At 50.6% G+C, this 20,497-nt stretch overlaps 1 protein-coding gene across 2 annotated transcripts in view; it reads left to right on the top strand.

The window, feature by feature from the left end:
• KSR2 (kinase suppressor of ras 2) overlaps nt 1–20,497 on the top strand; it is a 271,920-nt gene that overhangs the window by 104,304 nt on the left and 147,119 nt on the right. For both annotated transcript variants that reach the window (XM_090290536.1, XM_090290537.1), the window contains exon 4: nt 7,908–8,421. In XM_090290536.1, the coding sequence (XP_090146662.1) occupies nt 7,908–8,421 (514 nt within the window). The remainder of the gene's footprint in view (nt 1–7,907; nt 8,422–20,497) is intronic.

Genomic DNA, 20,497 nt, shown 5'->3' with positions numbered 1-20,497 from the left:
GGAGAGTTTGAGTTCCCGGATGTTCCCAGGGCTGAACAGAGAGACATTCTGTCCTCCAGCTTCACCTGTCCCGGTGTAAACCAGTGTCCTTTTTGTGGTCTTAAATTTAGTGCCATGTTCTTCCCAGTTTTGGGGCTTTGTTTCAGTGATTTCACTGAACCTGGTGCTGAAGTGCTGTCTAGCGTTCTGCAAAAGGAGGCTGACATTGGCTATCCCCTGGGTGGCTGTGAGGATCACTTCAGGGCCTGATGTCTGCTGTGTGGTCAGACTGCCAGGGTTTGGTTCTTGGCCATGGGCAAGTATTTCAACTTTTTCGAAGCCCTGATTTGCTTACCAACCTCACAGGGTTGTTAATGAGAATTAAATGAAATAATTTAATGAGAATCAAAGAGGTGGGGCAGGAGCGTGGCCCCCAGTAAGCACTCAGTGAACATGAGCTATGGCTGTTATTAAAAACGGTTTGTTAAAAGTTCATCAGCATAGTAATAATAGTAATAGTAATGAAACAAAGGCAAAGTAACCAGAGTTGGCTGGGATGTGTAGAGACAGAACCCTCGTGCATTGCGGGAGGGAACGGCAAGGGGCTCAGCCACTGCGGGAAACAGTCTGGTGGTTTCTCAGAAGGTTAAACACAGAATGGACATGTGACCCAGCAATTCCACTTCTAGGTATACACTCAGAAGAATTGAAAACAGTTGTTCAAGCAAATACTTGTATGCAAATGTTCATAATAGCCGAAATGTGGAAACAGATGTCCATGAGCTGATAAATGGGCCAATGACATGGGATCTATCCATATAATGGAATATTATTCAGCCATAAATAGGAACGAGATTCTGATACTTGCTACAATGTACGTGGATGAACCTTGAAAACACTTTGCAAGGTGAAAGAAGCCAGTCACAAAAGACGACGTTTTGTATGATTCCACTTGTATGAACTATCCGGAAGTGGTAAATTTGTGGAGACACAAAATATTAGTGGTTGCTGGGAGAAAGAGGGAATGGGGATGACTGCTTAATAAGTATGGGGTTTTCTTTTGGGGTGATGAAAATATTTTGAAATTGATAGAGACATTATAAATGTACTACAGGCCACTGAATTCAAGAGTTTAAAATAGTTCATGTGAATTTCACCTCAATACAAAAATATAGAAAAAAATAGAGCTTTGTGAAAACAGACAGGCTACCCTGAAGTTACTGACTGAAGGTTAATCTGGCCAGATCTCCTGGTGGAGAATAAAATCGCCAATGCCTTAGAGAACAGGACCTGGGCAGCATTACCGGGTCAGAACCCAAGATCCCTGCCCTGGCCCATCCCCCAGATGACTGATCTGCAAAGACCAGGGTCAGTGCATTTGTTTGGTTCAATGTCCTGGGGCCGGGACAACGTCCAGCGGGACCCACGGTTTGGTCCAAGGCCAAGTTCATTAATGAGGCCTTAACATTCTAGACAATGTTAAATTGCTTTGGCAACTGTTTTTTTCATTGGTTCTTATTCTGTTCTTTTTGAAAGTATTACAGACGAGAAACTTGACAATTCTGGTGGTGATCCGAAAGTTCTGTATAAAAGGGTGGAGCCTTTTAAGGCCCTTCTGGATGGGTCTCTCATTTCCTGAGGGAGTTGGGAGGCTCCTGAGAGAGCCAGGGTAGTGAGGGATACACTCTCTACCACTGACTCACTGCGTGACCTTGGGCAACTCAGTCTCTTAGCTAATCTTCGTTTCCTCCACTGTGAAATGGAGGCAGTATCTGAATTTTCTTATAGGGTCTCATGAGGGGAATATGAAGTGATGCATATAAAATATGTAACAGACTATCTGGCACATAATAAATGCTCAGTAAAGAGTAACTGTTATTAGTGTTAATAATAATTGTTCTTGCTGCTATTTTTTTGTGTTACTAATGACTCCAGTCAAACATTTTCAACCAGCATCTAAAAGTTCTGTTTCTTGCCCCAAAGTTATGAGGATTGAAGTAAAAACTTACTTTTCTGTTCCATCAATGACTTCAGTCTAATATATTCAACCAGCGCCTATGAGTTGTCTACCTCGCTGTCAAGTTTGCAGGATTAAACTAACAAGTGCTTTGAAATATTCACAAAAGTTACAAGCGGCGGCGATTCTGGAATCATAGTCTCTTTGCCAGCGCTGCCTCTGAAGGCTAAAGCATTTATGCATCCGACTCTGTCTCTGAAATTCAGATGGATTCTAAGCTACACATTTGCCCGTTTATAACATTTTAATGGGAAGGGACAAAGAAGTTAGACAATTGCCTCGACTTTCTGAAATCGTTTTCTCCCTTGAAAATGCCTTTTATTTCTCTTAGTCCCTTATCAGAGAATGTCAAAAGGGAAACCCCTACGCCTTGGAATGTCTTTAATCAATCCTCAGACCTTTCGTGTCTGAAAACCTATTCCTTTCTCCCTGCCCATCTTGAGACTTGAAATAAAATGGTTTTCCTGAAACAGATGACAAGATAGGAAGGGTTACGATTAATAACCCTCAGAACACCTTGGTACACACCTTCCCTATTTAAAATGAAAAATTACCATTTTCCCTTCGACTTTATTAAAAAGAGGATCAAAAGAGACAGGGGAAGAGCTGATATAATACAGCGCATCCGTGAAGCCCTTCTGAAGCTCTGGCAGAGAGGATCCGAATCCCCGTCAGCGGAGCGGCTGGCAATTTGGATGATGAAATACGGCTCTTGGCGTCTTCATCCCCAGACTTCTGATTTTGAAGTGCAGGGGTGGAGAGGAGGAGATCTGATGGAGATGGGAATTTGGTGGGGGTGCAGCTTTTCTTCTTCCCTGTCCCCCTCTCAGACTGGGAAACAGCTTTAGGACGGGGATACGTGGAGGCACCTCAGTGCTTCCTTGAATCCAGTGGAGGTGTGTGTGCGTGTGTGTGCATGTGTGTGCGTGTGAAGGAGCTGTAGGCTCCGGGCAGTGGGTCCCAGCTTACCTACAGGCGACTGCCCTTGTAGGGACTTTAGCCAGGTCCTATTCCTCACCCACAACTCATTTATAAAATGAGTCAATAGCCTCTACTTTACAGGGCAGGTAAGCTGAGCACCGAATCCCCTACCTGGGCCTGGCAGGTGTCCTCCAAATGCTGACTTTGAAGTCCCGACTCCCAGTCCATATTCTGTAAGTGTCGGTGATTTCCCGTTGAGGGCTCTGTCAGCTTCCTAGGGCTACCGAGGCAAGCCCACCACAAGCCAGGTGGCATGAAGCAGCAGACCTGTATTTTCTCACTGCTCTTGGGGCTTGAGGTTTAAAATCAAGGGGTCGGTGGCCGGCCCTGGGGGAGAGTCGGTCCCCTGCCTCTCTCCTGGCTCGCGTGGCTGCCCGCAGTCCTCGGGGTTCCGTGGAGCTGCACCGCACAGTCTCTGCCTCAGTCCCCCCATGGCTCTCTTGTCTGTGTGTCCCCTCCTTCCCTTGTAAGGACACCAGTCATTGGGTTTCAGGTGTTCCACAGTCCAGTGTTCCCTCACCTCAACGTGCTTCCATCCATGGAGACCCTGTTTGCGAACAGGGCCACCTTCTCAGGTACTGAGGCCTGGGACCTCCGCATGTCTTTTGCGGGGATATAACTCAACTACCGTAGAGGCTCAAGGTCAGGGATATAGGTCCTGAAGCAAGGCATCTTCCGTGTTTATTTTTTTAATCCTCACCAGCATCATGGGGTCAAGACGGCTTTGCCCTCATTTTACATTAATGTTTATGCAGTGAGGTCTGTGTGTCCAAGAAGTCGCTAAGAGCTCTCCTTGCATGGTTTTATTTAGCCTTCAGCACAATCCTGGGGGAAAGCTCTGATGTTATCCCCACTGTACAGATGAAGAAACGGAGTCACAGTGAGGAGAAGTCGGGGCAGGTTCATTTCTTCGGGGCGGGTTCATTTCTGAGTACCACGTTGCCAAGTTCAGGGTGTTCTGTGCATATAAAACACCTGCTCCCTTGCCTGATGTTGGCACCTGCCTTGGGTGCAGCCCTTTGGCACAGGTGCACACTCTTGAAGTGGAAGGTAGGGCCATGCTACCATAGTGTTGAGAATTACAACTAAGGGAGCTAACATTTATGGGGCACCTACTGTATGCCTAATGCTGTGCTCAGCACAATTGCTTGAGTTATTGCATCTGTCCTGAGGGACTGCATAGTCCCCTGAGGTCAGTGCGACGACCGCCCCATTTCGCAGGTGGTAAAGCGAAGGCCCAGAGAGGTTGCACGAGTCCCCAGGCTCACACAGCCAATAAGTTGAAGCACCAGAAGTAGGACTAAGTCACCTGACTCCACCCTGGCTCTCTCAGTCAGTGCTCCACGGTCTTCAGGGAATGCAGGCCCAGCTTTCTGTCACAGATGCCTGGGCCTGGGCTGTTGAGGTGGCCCAGGTCCTGGGTTTGCCACCCGGCTGTACAGACGTGGCATCCGGGGCACGTCTTCACCTGTGCGCCTCCATTTTCTCATCTACCGACGTAGAGATCAAAATGGCCTTTTGCCTGCAGAGTCACGAAAATTAAGATGTAAAAGCCCCAGTACAGCAAGTGAAGAAAGCAGATGACAAGCCGTTAAATAAGGTCTTATGGTATTTTCTTAAAAAGGAAAGAGCGAAAACAAACGTACAGAAGACCATCTGGCAGGCTCCACAGCCAAACGTTAACAGGAGTGACGGCTGTAGGCAACGTTGCCTTTTTCCTTCTCTGAGTTTTCTGATTTTTCTCTAATGAATGTGTAATAACCAAAGAGCTTGTTTTAATTCAAACAGGGGCAGCGACTCGGCGTTCGTGGACGCACTCTGCGAACCGTCCAATAAAGCAGCTCTCGTTACGGTCCTTCTAGTCTTTGCTGCGTTATTGCTGGTCGGCTATGGGTTGGAATTAATTTCTGCCCCAAGCTCCTCCCTTGGCCCACGGTGGGAGGGGCCCCCTTGAGCGTCTTCAGCCAGGTCCCAGTTATTTTTCCCTCCACTGACCCTCCAATGCCTTCTCTCCCTCGCTGCTGCCACCACCCAAGTCTGGGCCAGCGTCCTCTCTTCCCTAGGGCCCCTACCTGTCCTTGTCCAAGCAGCAGCTCGGGCAAGCTCTGAGAGGTCAACTTCAGGTCAAAACCTTCCATGGATTGAACTTGGTATAAAAAAAATTCACGTTGCACCTTGGCCCATGGGTCTGGAGGTCTCTGTCCCGTCAGCCTCTGCCTGAGCCACTCGCCTCATCGTCACCTTGGAGAGGCACCCAGAGGGGACCTGAACGGGGCCTGCCCTGACCTGGATGCTCTGGAATCTGTGCGCTGGGTGGTGTCGGACTCCTGTGCTTTCCCGTCTCGCAGCGCGGGCGATGCAGAGAGGCTACGCGTGGCGGCTGGGGCGTCGGAACGTGTGGACCGGGTTTGCATCTGCCCTCTGACCGCGGCGAGGGAGTGGAGAAACGCTCGCGCACGATTGGATTTATTTTACTTTCTGATTTAGCTTTTGTCGGGCCTGAAAACCTCACGTTTTATTCGTGACAGTGGGGATTTTCCTAATGTCTCCATTTTCACCCCTAATAAAGTCGTCGGCAGCCGTCCGTCTCGAGAGACGATGGTGTAGCTTCTTAAGAGTCTATCTGCACCGCCGAGAATGGCTGTGCAGTCCGACTCGGGAGTGACATGGTATCTGTCTCCTCCCGTGTTGAATCGACATCTTGCGATGACGCTGAAGCTACAGAGCCTGGGCAGGGTAATATGGAGGGTCTGCTGTTGCCCATGCAGCAGACCCCCCCTCTCTTCGCAGCTGAAGGGTCCAAGGGAAAGACGGAGTCAATACAGCTTGGCTTCAGGTGCGCCGCAGGAGTTGCCGGTGTTGACTACAACGTCAAACCGCCTTAGGGACTCCGGCTCCGGATTTTCTGTCGGGGTTTACTCCCTTAGCCTTTCCCCTGAAGAGGTATGCCGCAAGGCAGCGGAGGTTTTTTGGAGTCAGAGTTTTCCTTCTCTGATGTGCCCTGACTGGAAGATCGAACCAGCGACACTTAGCTCGCAGGCCGACGCTCAATCCACTGAGCTAAACCAGCCAGGGCCATCCCTAATAAAGTATTGTAAGACTTTTAAAAAGATGCCCCTTCCCATCTCTGAGCTTTGGCCCTTGCTCTCCTCCACAACCCCCCCCTCCCGCCCCCCGCCGTAACCTCGCCTTGGCTCTTAGCACGGCGATGATCCCTTCTTGTCATCATCTTAGATGTCACTTTCTTAGGAGGCTGATCACTATACCTCCCCTCCCCACGCACCTTCATGTTTAAGTCGAATTTTTTATGGAGCTGTTGTGGATTCACATGCGGTTGTACGAAATAACCCAGACAGATTCTGTTATAGTCAACTCGGGCCACTGTGACAAATACCACAGACAGGGCGGCTTAAACAACAGGCACGAGTTTCTCTCAGTTCTGGAGGCAGGATGTCCAAGGTCAGGATGGCGGCAGGGTTGGTTCTTGTTGAAGGCCCGCATCCTGGCTTGCAGGGGGCTGCTGCCATGGCCTCAGGTGACCTTTCCTTGGAGCTCTTGTCCCTTCCTCCCCTTATAAAGACACTGATTCCATCACGAGGTCCTCACCCTCGTGACCACATACACCTAATTTCCCCCTAAAGCCCCACCTCCAAACACCATCGCCCTTGGAGGTTAGAATCTCAATGTACAGATTTGGGGGAGACACAGACATTCGGCCCATAACAGAGCCCTTGTGCAGTTTGCTCAGTTTCTTTCTTTTTTTTTTTCAGTTTCTCTCAATGGTAACTTTTTGCAAAACTGTAACAGAGTTGCAACCAGAATGTTGATATAGATACAACCCTCCAATCTTGTTCAGATTTCCCCAGTCTTACTTGTACTCGTGCGTGTGTGTGCGCGTGTGCACGCGTGTGTGTGTGTGTTTTCTGTGCAATTTTATCACCTGGGTGGGCTCAGCCTCCGCCCCACGGTGAAGAGGCAGGACAGTTCCAATGCTACATTGTCCCTTGTGTTGTCCTTTTGTAGCCACACCCCTCGGGCCTGTGTCCTCCGTCCCTAACCCCTGGTGACCACCAATCTATCCCCCATTTCTAAAATATTGTCATTCCAAAAACGGTATATCGATGGAGCCGTACAGGAGGTAGCATCTCGGGCTGGGTTTTTCCGCTCAGCCTGTTTCTCGGGAGAGTCACCAGGTTGCTGCGTGCTCAGTAGTTCACCCCTTTTAGTGGTGGAATAGCGTCACCATTTGGCTGTTCGTTCACTGTTGCCAACACTCCGGCGGTCACATCGTTCTGTTTGCTTCCCTCCCAGTCCTAGCAACCAGCTGAGATCCTCTCGTGAGGGTGTTTTCTGGGCCTGGCCTGGGTGTGGCTTCCTGTGCCGGCACCTTCAGAAAGTGCTCGCTGGGGGAACACATGGTTGCCACACAGCGGCGGTAGATTGGGGAGAGGTGTACAGTGGCGGGACAGTGGGCAGGAGCGACCGGGGCGAACTTGACTTTGCAGAATTCATGTATTTCACATTCGTATGTCAGGCAAAGGTTATCCTTGAAAATACTTTCCTTAAGTCACCTTAAAAGTGTTAGGACTAGAACCCCTGGAAGCTTAAAAGGCAAGAATTAACTTCTTTGCTTTTCCAGACCTTTGAGCTGTGGGCTCCCCAGCCCTGGGACAGTGGGGGGCAAGGCTGTCGAATGGAACTGACGGTGAAAGGGCCGACAAAGGGGTTTTGCTCTCTCCTTGGAGGGGACAAGTGGTGTGGTAGAATTTATTTAAATGTGCATACAGTGTAGTGTGCATACGCTGTCACATGCGTATTGTGGCTACGGTGTAATGTACATGTGTGCATATGTGTATACACGCATGCGTTGTAACTCGCCTGGCTTTCTCACGGCTTCTCCGTGTCTCTCTGCTCCTTTGTTCCAACTCAGGAGGCAACCTTTCCAAACAAGACTGGACCATCCAGTGGCCCACCACGGAGACGGGGAAGGAGAACAACCCTGTGTGCCCCCCGGAGCCCACCCCGTGGATCCGCACCCACCTCTCCCAGAGCCCCAGGGTCCAGTCCAAGTGTGCCCAGCACTACTGTCACGCCAGCCCCGCCCCTGGGGCCCCTGTGTACACCCACATGGACAGGCTCACCGTGGACGCCTACCCGGGCCTCTGCCCGCCACCACCCCTGGAGTCGGGCCACCGTTCCCTGCCCCCGTCGCCCCGGCAACGGCATGCCGTCCGCACCCCACCGCGTACCCCCAATATTGTCACTACCGTGACCCCACCAGGCACGCCGCCCATGAGGAGGAAGAACAAGCTGAAGCCCCCTGGGACCCCGCCGCCCTCCTCCCGAAAGCTGATCCACTTGATCCCGGGTTTCACGACCCTGCACCGGAGCAAGTCCCACGAGTCCCAGCTGGGTCACCGCGCAGACGAGGCGCACACGCCCAAGTGAGTGCACGGGGGGCCCCCCCGGGGAGGCTGCGCCTGGGGCTGTGAGGGGCTGCCTGCCTCCAGGGCCTCGGGACCCTCCCAGCTCAGGGAAACCTGAGGACACGGGTGTTTCCCTCCTCCAGTCTGTGAAAAAGTAAGTAGAGTGGGATTTCCCAGAAATGATCCTTCTTACAACTATTACTGTTCTAAAGTAGGAGCCTGGAAATTATGGTCTGGGGGCCAAATCTGAATGTGTTGCCGCACGGCCAGGTTCATTCCTTACGTACAGTGTGTGGCCGCCTTCCCGCCGCGATGGCGGGGTTGAGTTGGGCCGGCAGAGCCAGGAGTGTGCCGACCTCCGCAGGGTCTGCCTTAGCCCTGCCTCTAAAAGTAGGATGTGAGCCCCATGGGCAGCCTTCCATTTTCTGGTGGCCTCGTTCAAAGGAGGAGAAGGAAACAGGTGATGGGCATTTCCGTAATAGGTGCCATTTAACCCATTACGTGTATCAAAATATGACTGCAGCACAGAAGCCACATAAAAGATTATCACGGAGGCAGTTTGCGTTCCTTTCTCCCACTCAGTGTTCGAGAGCTAGTGTGTGTTTCACACCTACAGCTCACCCCGGATTGCACCGCCCTCGTTCTGGGTGTGGCAGGGCTCCGTGTGTGGCAGCTCTAGACCAACCCTGGGCGCAGGACATGCCGGCGTTACCACCAGGATGCGGATCCTGGTCTGCTGGGCTTGGCAGCCCAGGGAGAGGAGATATGGGCCATCAGAGCAAAGGACATCGGACAGAAGTTTAGGGTGTGGCTGCAGGCACTTGGGGAAATTATCATGAAAGGGGGTGCAGTGTGGCTGGCTCTGGTTTGGGGGGGTCTTGCCAGCAGAGGGTGGGTGACATGGTGTCTGTGGCTATGTGCTGGCTGGTGGGAGAGACAGGGCCGGTCTCTGCAGGGCCCCTCAGAGGCTGATGGTGGTCTGAGTCCCTTGCATTCTTTTGAGGGTCTCAGTGTATTAAAAAATGGAAGAAATGCTGGACAGGTTTGCAGAAGTAGGTAGAGTGTTTCAAATATTCACATTGAACAAAATTGCGGTTCAGTCATAGAAGATAAAATGATTCTGTATCATCTTATTAGGAGCTAGGGTCACGGGTCTAAGTTTGCTCTGTGAGAGGCCCCGTGTACCCCCCTCCCCCCCGAGCCCTCCCCCCCTTGCCGGCAGCCCTGCAGCTGTGATGTAGGGGAACAGTGGAGAGTGTGTCCTTGCATTTCCAGTGTGTGAGGGCCTCCAACTGAGGGCTGAGGCTGGCCAGACACCCCACAGGCATCCTGGGGTGAAGCAGAGGCAGGCAGGGCAGCAGCAGGCATCTCTTCTGTGGGTCTTCTGGGGCTCCTTTGCCTTGCCCTCACCTTCGAGTGATAGCTCAGGTACCAAGGGATGAGTTCCATGCTGAGCAGGTGAGGGAACCCTCCTGGCTTAGGAGACAGTGGCTTTGTTACAGCTCCGTCAGTGCGGCTCCCAGGGTCCCTTCAGGGGACAGTTATAACAGTCCTGCTACTCAAGGATCCCCGAGGCTGTGATTCCTCATCAGGTGTTTCAAGTTCATACCTAGAACTCCCAGTCCATGTGGAATCTACCCACCAGAGGCAGTTCAACCATGAGCAGTGTGGTTTACCAACACAGCTGACTTTTCCTCTTTAGAGATATTCAGAGGATCAGAGCTGGAAAGTCAGCCCAAGGTCAAATTCCCATTTGCAGAAGGAGAAAGCTCATGGTCACCATTTTCCACAGCTCCTCTCTAAAAACCTTGTAAAGTGGACTTGTCTCCAGTTCACACTGAATTTTGTCTTATTTTGAAGTAGTGAGGTCTCTAACAAGGCCTTCTATAATTTATATAATATATGATATATAATACATAATATAATCCTTTCTAATGTAACGCTTACCAGGTTTTCCAAATTAAATATTGTCACTACCTGGCATGAGGACTTTCTGCTTGCAGCCGCATTCAGCACAGACCGTGCTTCCTGTCCTAGCCCCAGGCCCTCTTTCCATCGGGCTGCAGAATCGTTCAGCCCTATGAAGGATGGGTCAAGTGAGAGTCATCGGAAATAAGTTTGGCTTCCTAAATAACAAACGGAACGTCTCTTGGTATCTGCCCCAGACGCTTTAAAAACACCACGTTCCTCCTGACATAGCCGCTCTGAACTTCCACAGCAGGAACTGATGAGCTCAACACTGCGCTTAGTTTATTATGAGTCATGGAGGTGAAGTGGCTGTGAGCTGGGCAGCCGGGCATTTCCTGGGAGGTGGCTCGTTCTTTACAGGAGTAAAGACCCCCCCTGCCCCCCGCAATGGGAGGGTCGTCTGGCTCAGCAGCGCCTGCCTCTGTCTCTTGTTATCTCTTTATAAGGAGCTGTGAGTTTTCTGGGAGCCAAAGTGAGTCCCATCTTGGCTGCCGACTAGCCCTGTGACAGGAGGCAAGTCATAGTGGATGTCACTGCAGCTTTGGTGACAAGTCCTGGGCACGCCAAGGTCCTCCCTTCAGCACCCGTGTGTCGGCGTTGGGGGCTTTCTTTGGCCAGGGGAACATGTTTGGCCTCGGGGCAGGGCAGGCTGGGAATGCCAGGGAGTTCATGCCTTCAGAGGCAAGCGTCGGCCAGGGCGGGGCAAGTCGTGGGACGTAAATGTGCGCTCCTGGGGCCATTCTGCCATGTGTTCTGCACACTCTTGGGGGGTCCTCGGAGCGGGTGAGTCCCAGTGCCCACAGCGGTCCAGACTCTCCCATTAACTTACGGCAGGGCCTCTCAGCCTTCCTAATGCCGCGACCCTTTAATACAGCTCCTCATGTTGTGGGGACCCCCAACCATAAAATTATTTTCGTTGCTACTTCGTAACTGTAATTTTGCTACTGTTATGAATCATAATGTAAATATCTGATATGCAGGATATATTTTCATTGTTACAAATTGAACATAATTAAATCATAGTGATTAATCACAAAAACAATATGTAATTATATATGTGTTTTCTGATGGTCTTAGGTGACCCCTGTGAAAGGGTCGTTCGACCCCCAAAGGGGTCGCGACCCACAGGTTGAGAACCGCTGATTTAGGGGCTTTCCTTCTTCCCTGCCTCACTGCTCCACTTCGTCACATTTCCCTTGACCACCTCCCAAATAGACTAGTTGCCCCCCTAAACCTCTGTCAGGGTCTGATTTGGGGGGAAACCCAAACAAAGACAAGAATAAAGGTAATCATTAATATGATTGCATTAAGTCTATACATAAGCTGTGTGGACACATTTATTTCCACTACATTAAACGATTTGTTTAACGATTTGAAGGATTATTATACTAATATGAATGATAGCTGTCACACTGTGTTGCTTACTGTATGCTGGTACTTTACATGGTTTATTTTATGTAATTCTCCAATATCCATTTTACAGGCAAGGAAATTGGCCTGTCTAACCTCCCCCAGACTAGTTAAGTACCAGCGTTGGCATTCTTTCTCATCTGAAGTTCATGGTGGCCTTGAGGGATGTCCTGGGCTCTGAAGTCAGGTGGCCTGGGCTTGCATCCTGGATGGAACATGAATTCAACAGCTATTTCCTGGGTCCCTACCATGGACCAGGCACTGGGATACAGAAATGTGTGTTGAGGCAAATTCCCCTGGTCAGTGTCAAAAGCTAGAGGAGAGAAAGATGTAGAGTTTACAGATTTAATCGCTTTACGTTTTCGAATAAACAGGGGAATGTTCCTTTTCCCCAAAGAGGAAGGGAGTAAGTGACATCAGGTGACATTTTAATAGTATCTTGTGGGATGCGTTTGAGTCACCGGGGCAGAGAGGAAGGGGAGAAATTTCAATACCCATTTTGGCCCAATTCAAATGACTAAGGGTAGGTTTGGCATGTCTGTGCGTATAAGACTGGTCATTCCTTCTCCCGTTCCTGTGGCTGGCATTTTTCATGGACTCTGGTGTGACTTCAGAATCCTCCTCAACACAACACTCTGGGAAGGTCCCTATCAGTCAGTGAAAACTGGAATGTTTGATGAATCTGATTTCTGTCGCTTTGCAAAGCCCTTCCTTCTGTTGATTAGAGCCAATGAGTCTTCTCTTGATGGTGCTGTGACTTAGAATATGAAACAAAGTTAGGTAATAAAAAGGCAGGGTGGGAGGGCAAGGGTATCATCCTTAAGCTGTTAAATATATTTCTTAGCTACTATTCTGGGGCACTCCAAGGTTTTTGGGTGTTATGATCATCTTATAGCCACGCTTTCCCCAAATCATCCAGGGGTGTCTCCCCGCAGGCCCGCTGCTTATGCAAACCAAGGGCTGCTTAACCACATGTGGAACGAGACGTTTTGTGCGGCACTGGGATCTTGACTATGTAATTATAGTTACTGTTATTGCCGCAATAAAAGGAAGAGTGTTAGCATCAGACTCAGGATCGCGGGGCCTCACATGCAGGAGGCTGCGGGGTCTCCTGGGGGCTCCCTTCATTGAGTAGAATTTACAGCCCCTTTTCCTCTCTCTTTGTGGTCACCCTGTTGAGTTGTTGCTTCCTTCTGTCCCCGCTCTTCGCTGGGCCCCTGGCAGGCGCCAGCCTTCGGGAGGCAATGTCGGTTGCCAAATTAAATACCCCAAATCTAGTCACTCTAGAGGGTGGTGCCATTTCTGGAAGAGACAAAGAGAAGGCACTGTTCTCTCTCTTGATTTTTGACTTATTTGATAGAATTTGAAATGAACCTTTTAGTGTGATAAATGGAGAGATATAAACATTCCTTCCAGGGCCAACCTCTCTGCTGGGCCTTGGCTCCTGAATGGCAGCCTGAGTCATAGACAGCAGCCGCCCATCGCTGTGATTTACGATAATGGGACCAGGATGCCGGTGTGATATCAGCGTGGGGTGGGGCCGTCACACGGAAACAGGCAGTAAGTAAGGCCTTGGAGGCCAAGACAGAGGAAAGGAACAAGGCTGGGGGCAGTGGAGACCCCAGAAATGCCTCCAGAAACTGCCAAGCGTGTGGCCTCAGTGGGCCAGACATCTTGGCAGCCACAAAACAGTCATGACTGTCCCTAAATAGGGCACTTCTAGGTGCCCTACTGGTTCAGGGGCCAGTCCTGGTCCACCCCAGAGTGAAATAGGCCCCGCCTGGCACTCTGTACCGTGTTATACCAGATGGAAGGATTCGATGACTGAGTTTCACTCACTCATTCATTCATTCATTCATTCATCATGCATTTTCACCTGCCTGGGACCAAGTCCTACAGGGATTCTCTGGTGGGCAAATGACCTACTTTCCAGGAGTTTACAACTGAGAAGAAAAGAATATGCTGAGTCAGGAGACTAAAACAGTAACGTGTGCCGAACAGGATAAAGAGGGCAGTGGGGTCTCCTTTAGAGGCATCAGGAAGATTTAGACTATTCCAGCTTGGAATAATCTGAGTCCCAGCTGTCAGCGAAACTTCCTTCTCTTGTGCCCTGCATTTGGTCTGGGAGTGGTCGCTTCTCCAGGGCGTATTTTGAGGCTCCTTCGTTCATTGCTCTGAGCCCTGTCATTCCTGTTTTCTGTTAATTAATTATTTCAAGTGTGCGGTGTTGTCTCCCAGGACGCTGGATCTGGTTGCCCAGCTGGGCGGGTCAACGGGAGGCTCTGCCATCTGCTCCCAGTGGCTGGTGGCCCCCATCTAGTGCTGCTCACGTCCCCGTATGCGTCACCTCCGATGGCCTCCTGGCCTGCAGCTCCCCATGGGCCCTGTGGGCCTCTGTCGTTTAAAATCAACATGGCTGGGGGCTGCCTGGTCACTGGCAATGAGCTCCCCACTTCCTCCTCCTGCTCCCCCAGGCTAGAGGTATTTATTAACTTGAATTAATAGAGGAAGAATAAAAATGTTAACAACTCTCTAGGCCTCAGGCTGGGGCCCCTTCACCACGTCCGGCTCCCAGAAGCTATAGGGGAGGCAGGCGAGGTTAATTTCCTAGAGTGGTGCTTAATGATTTTCACAAAGCAGTCACCAGGCCCTTCCTTCGAGCCTCAGCTGTGTCTCAGGGTCACGATTCGTACATTAGAGAGTCAGCCTTCCAGTGTCTGTCAGCTGACTCAGGCCCTGGTCGAGAAGATGCCCCCACACCCACCTGGGCTTTAAGCACCCAGTCTGGAGCTGTGTGGGGATGTCACCTGGTCCTGAGCCCTGAGGCTGGCACCTCAGATTCCACTTTTCAAGATGTTGAGGCTTAACCCTTTGTTTTCCATGGTGATGCTGGAGGGAGATCTAAGAAGCGTGCTCTTTGCCCAGGGAAGGTACAGGTTCATTTTCTTACATCCTCTGTTTTGCGCAAAGTCTGCGTGTGCAGCCCGGAGACTTTTCCAGCCTTCAGACAGCTTTTTGGACAGCGCCTCGGCCCCACGGGGAAGTCAGGTGGGCTTCGTCCTCGTTCTAATAGCCACGTGGGCCAGGGCTCTCACTGCGAACGTGGCTGGGGTTTTCCGCACTCCACACCGACCCGCACGCCTTTCTGACTGCCCGCGTGTTTCTGTCGCCGCGCTGTCGTGCAGTGAACAACGGCAAGAGAAACAGCTCACTTTCATCACATCCTCACGCGGTGTGGGCACAGCCCTGAGCGCCTTTCCTGTGGCGGCAGCTTCTACGGCCTCGTGAAGTGGCTGTCGCCCCCGTCTCTCTGCCGTGGTGAAGGAGGCTGACATATAGGGAGATGATGTAACTCGCCTGGGGTCTCACCTTGCCACCTGGGGAATGGCGCCCTGCTACTGCCTGGGGGCCGGCTCGGCCCACCACCTGTTTTTGTAAACAAAGTTTTATTCGAACAGTCACACGCGTTCATCAACATAATGTCTATGGCCGCTCCCACACGACTATGGCGGAGTGAAGTAGCTGCGACCAAGACTATGCTCAGCAGAGCCTGAAGGACAATATCTGCTATCAGGCCCTCCTAGAAGATGCTTGAGGAATCCTGTCCGTAGCTGTTAAGCGGCAAATGCGATACCAGTCTGACCTAGAGGCTGCACTTGGGACCGTGCCTGCGCTGGGCTGTCTCTGTGGTTGCCCATGCCTGTCACTTGTGCTTCCAGCAGGTTTTGAGTCCCTTCTGTTTTCCAGATTCCTGGATTGTGAGTTTTTTGAGAGTAGGGACCCTGTCTTGTTTGTCTCCTTCACTTCTGTGCTTGATACAGCACTGGCTGCATCCGTGAATGTTAAAGGCTCCGTGAGTGTTTGCTGGAGGAATGAGTGAATGAATGAATGAATGAATGATAGCCTCAGCTCCACCCTCAGCATTGGAAGCCAGCCCCGCCATCGATGGTCAGTCTAGCTCTCTGACTACCACAGAGTGAATGTGAGGGCGGGAAGCAGCCCGTGGAGGGCCCATGTCCAGTTACGCTCATTGACAGCGGGGCTGCGGGAGCATGACGTTGTCCCTGCCGAAGACACCTGCCTCGGCGTTTTCAGCACTTGTCCTGCTGGGCAGAGTAAGTCAAAACACCTGGCTGGTGCCAGAGGAAGCCTTCTTTACTGCTCCTTTTGACAAATCTAGAATTGTGCCTTCCTGGAACTGAGATTCTGAACATCAGTAACACACTATTGTATTGTATTCAAGCAGTGTTTATCGGCCACCGTGGCAAGCCTAGTCCTGAATGTGAATTTGTGGGGCCCCTTCCTAGAGCTGCCTCAAGAGGTCTGCAGGTGAGGGGGGCTCTTCCCCTCACTCAGCAGAAGTCCAGGCAGGGGCAGAGCAACACCCCCCTCTTTAAAGGGCTGTCATCATGAGGCCAGAGCGAACGACGTCACACAGAAGTGTTTTGTCCAAGGCCGAGGCGGCAGAAAATGAAGTCTCCAGCAGGGAATGTCTTGGGAAGCAAGGACTGTAACTCATGTGAAATGTGAATATTACAACCTGACGTCAGCGGTGCTGCTAACCGCATTTACGGAGCACCAGTTCCTTGCATTCATGCGTCTCTTGCCACCACTTAGCATTTTTTCCCATTTGGAAATGATGGTGTAAAAAGCCCAGTTGGAAGCAGCCTCAGCACTTGAAGTCTGGACTGCCTGGTGCCGAAGGTATTGACTTTGGCCCCTCTCTACATCTGAAGGGACCCCCTGCCATGGTGTGGCCACCGGTGAGGGCCGCATAGATGACTTTGGCCTCAGGCTCCTACTTCCAACCTGTGACCTCCTGTGTCTGCGACCTGCTTGGACCAAGTCCCCGGCATCACGTGTAGTGAGAGCCCAGTGCGGTCACGGCCGTTATCCTCGCTGGAGTGTTCGCGGCCCTGCAGGACCTCGGGTTGCTCATCAGGCATCATGTTCCAAGTCTTTCTCAGTTGTCCATTTAGGTTTTCAGGGATATTCCTGAAATATGGGAGGCTCGGGGCTCGTTGGGAGCCAGAGGGGCCTCACGGAAGTCAACGTTCCGTTCCAGGTTATAACGGCAGCATCTGGGACGGCTGCCTGGGCCCGTTAGCAGCTCTGCCCTTGTTCCCCAGTGGAGGTTTGTGAGTTTACTTAACCATGGTGAGCGCAGGTGTAGCAAAATGACAAAACTCACCCCCGGTGGAGACAAAGTTGGGGGCGTGTTCGCAGTCGGTCTTTTTCTCACATGGCCCTCGCCTTCGAGGATTAGCCTCACCTGCCCCTTATCATTGTGAACAGGTCATGTGAGTCCCAGCTTTCCTTTCTCTTCCCTTTAGCCTATTTGCCATTTTTTAAATCGAGTATTAATTTACATACAATAAAAAACACAGATTCTAAGTTCAATGAGTCCTGATAAACCTGTATTCCTAGGTACCCACAACCCCAATCAAGATACAGAGCATCTGCCATTTGCTCTGGAAAGTTCCTTCATGCCTCCTTTCCTGTCGTCTCCCCCACCTTGAAGGCAACCCCTGTTCCGATTTTTATCCTACAGCTTAGGCCTCGTATGGAACGTCGTATGAATGCACTTGTGCATTATATACGCCGTGTCTGGCTTCTTCTCCTCAATGTGATGTTTTCGAGATTAATCCACGTTGTTGTGTGGATCCGTGGTTCGTTTTTTTATATTACTTTATTACTATATATCCCTAATATTTCATTATGTGAATACACCACGATTTATTTAGTCCATTCTCACTGTGTTTGTTTCTTAGGGCCGCTGCAACCAAGTGCCACAAACGTGGTAGCTTAAAACAACAGAGCTTCATTACGTCCTAGTTCTGGAGGCTGGAAGTCCAAAGTCATGGCGTTGACCGGACCTTGCTTCCTGTGAATGGAGGAGTGTTCTTTTTCCCCTTTTCCAGCTTCTGGGGATGCACTGCAGTCCGTGGTGTTTTGGCCTGTGGCTGCATCATTCCCGTCTCCGCCTCGGCCCCATGTGGCCCTCTTCCTTCTGTACGTCCTCTCCTCTTCTTACAGGGTCACCAGCCATTCGATTTAGGGCCCACTCGTATCCACGAGGACCTTGGCTTCATTTGATGACATCTGCAAAGATCCTATTTCTAAATAAGGTCATATTCGCAAGTACGAGGGATTACGGCTCAAAATATCCTTCTGAGAACATGGCTCAGCCCACTTCCCTCACCCTGGTGGACAGTTTATAGAGTGTTTCCAGTTGGAGGGCATTGAGATGAAATCTGCTCTGAACATTCTCTACAAGTTTTTTTTTGTGTGTGTGTGTGTCTAAAAATGTTTTCATTTCTGTTGGGTTGAATTCCTAGGTCATCATGGATGTATTTGTTTAACTTTATAAGAAATCATACTTTCTCTGGAGTGGCAGTACATTTTATATCCCCACTAGCAGTGGGTGAGAAGGCAGTGGCCATCACCAGGCAGCAGTTTTGTCCCTCAGGGGACATTTGGCAATGTCCGGAGACATTTTGGGTTGTCACCATTTGGGGAGCAAGGAGTGCTGCCAGCATCTGTCACCTGGGTGCTGACCAAGGATGCTGATGAAACGTCCTGCAGGGCATGCACAGTCCCCCTTCACTGCCCAGGAGGGAGTCACCCAGCCCAAACTGTGGGCAGAGCCCAGGCTGGGAAGCCCTGCTCTGCAACCTGGCCATTGCTCGGTGCCTTCAGGCTCCCGATTTTACTTATTCTAATAGGTATGGAGTGGCGCCTTCTTGTGTTTTCATTTGCATTATTTAATTAACTACTTTGTGTTTTCATGATGACTAAGGATTTTCAACATCTCTTTGTAGATTCACTGGCCGCTTCTCTCTCTCCCTATCTCTCTCTCTCTCTCTGAATTTATCTGTTCAAATCTTTTGCCTCCATTTTAATTGGGTGGTTTATCATCTTGTCCTTGTGTGGTAGGCCCTTTGTCAGATTATGTACTGTGGGTATTTCCTTTCAGTCTGTGGCCTCCCTCATCCCTTGCGTCTGGTTGTCTTTCAAAGAGCTGACATGCTCAGTTTTAACAGAGTCCAGTTTATCACGTTGTTTTCTTTTGTGCTTTGGTGCCTTTTCTATCCTAAGGAACCTTTGCAAGTCCCAGATGCTAAAACAGTCTCCCGTTTTCTTCTAGAAGCTTTACGGTTTTAGCTTTGATGATAGGGTTGCTATCCATCTCACATTAACGTTCGCATATGGTGTGAGGTAAGGGTCAAGGGTCACGACTGTCCATGTGAATATTCGGTTGTTCCGGCACCGTTTGTTGAAGAGACCACCTATTTCCACTGACTGACGTGGCATCTTTGTCAGTCACACGTCGGCCGTGTCTATGTGAGTCTATTTCAAGACTCTGCTGTACTTTACATGCCCAGGACAGTTTGGTAACCACCAATGTGTGCTTCTCAATCCCTTCACCTTTTTTACCCAGGCCCCCACCCCCCTCCCCTCTGGCCACCATCAGTCTGTTCTCTGTGTCTGTGAGTCTGCTTCTGTGGTATGTGTTCACTTACAGTGTTCTGCTCTATTTTTAGGCCAGTACCACCCTGGTTTGATTACTGGGGGCTCCCTGGCCCCCGCTCATCCATCTCTTCTGTTTTTTTCCTCTCAACTTCCCCTCTTGCACGGGGCTTGGGAAGAGGGCAGCTGGGAGAGAAAAACTAAGCTCATTGTTCCTTTTTCTTCTTTGATGCCCTCTGTGGTCTGCCTTCCTCGCCACCCTGTGTGTGTGTGTGTGTGTGTGTGTGTGTGTGTGTGTGTGAGAAAACAGACTGAGCCAGGATTAAAAAGCCTCCGCTCACTGCAGCCGGCTTCCTTTTTCACTAGTTTTCTCGCCCCAAGATCATCCAATCTACAGACCAGCCAGGCCTCATTCCTCTTCTTGTCTTTGACTCTGTTCACGTCCACCCTCACCCCCAAGTCTTCCTGGAGTCAGTTGAAAAGGTCATTTTTTCTTTTCTAACGAGTGAGTCATCAAGCCAGGGTCGAGCACTCACCGCCACCCCTGCAAGGGATGGAACGTGGTCCTTGTCGCTGTTGATTTTCCCATTTATTCTGGGCGTGTTCCTGTGCGTCTCGCCCGCTGCTGCTGCTGGTGTCCTGTCTGATTGACGTAGGTCGTGGCGCATCCTGCAGCCCCGGACTGAGGAGAGGCCTGCGGGCAGGACCGTGTTTTGCTAACGATCCAGAGAGATGATGCCTGTGGTGTGTGTAGCTCTCGGCAGCCATGCCGCCTGAATTCTCCCGGCTCTTCGGGGCCCGGCGGGAAGGTTATAGTGCCCGTGGCCTTGTTATCTGGGAAAAGCCCAGCTTGTGTAATTGCAAATGATATGACAGAGCCCCCACTGGGTCCTCAGCATCCGAGGGGCATTGCCACTCACTTCCAGGTAGTTTAAAACATGTACATGAAGATTTCACTTATATGTGGAATCTAAAGAACACTGTAAGTGAACAAACAACACAGAAACAGACTCACAGACACAGAGAACAGACTGATGGTGGCCAGAGGGGAGGGAGGTGGGGGCCGGGTAAAAAAGGTGAAGGGATAGAGAAGCACAGATTGGTGGTTACCAAATAGTCCTGGGGATGTAAAGTACAGCGCAGGAAATACCGTCAGTAATACTGTGGTAACTACGTATGGTGCCAGGTGGGTACGGGAAATACCAGGAGGAACACTTGGTAAAGTATATGATTGTCTCACCCGCTG

The sequence above is a fragment of the Furipterus horrens genome, unplaced genomic scaffold (genome assembly GCF_987537825.1).
Source record: "Furipterus horrens unplaced genomic scaffold, mFurHor1.1.pri manual_scaffold_11, whole genome shotgun sequence".
Taxonomy (NCBI): Eukaryota; Metazoa; Chordata; class Mammalia; order Chiroptera; family Furipteridae; genus Furipterus; species Furipterus horrens.
Note: the sequence above shows the minus strand (reverse complement) of the source record. Positions and strands in the feature narration are given on the sequence as shown.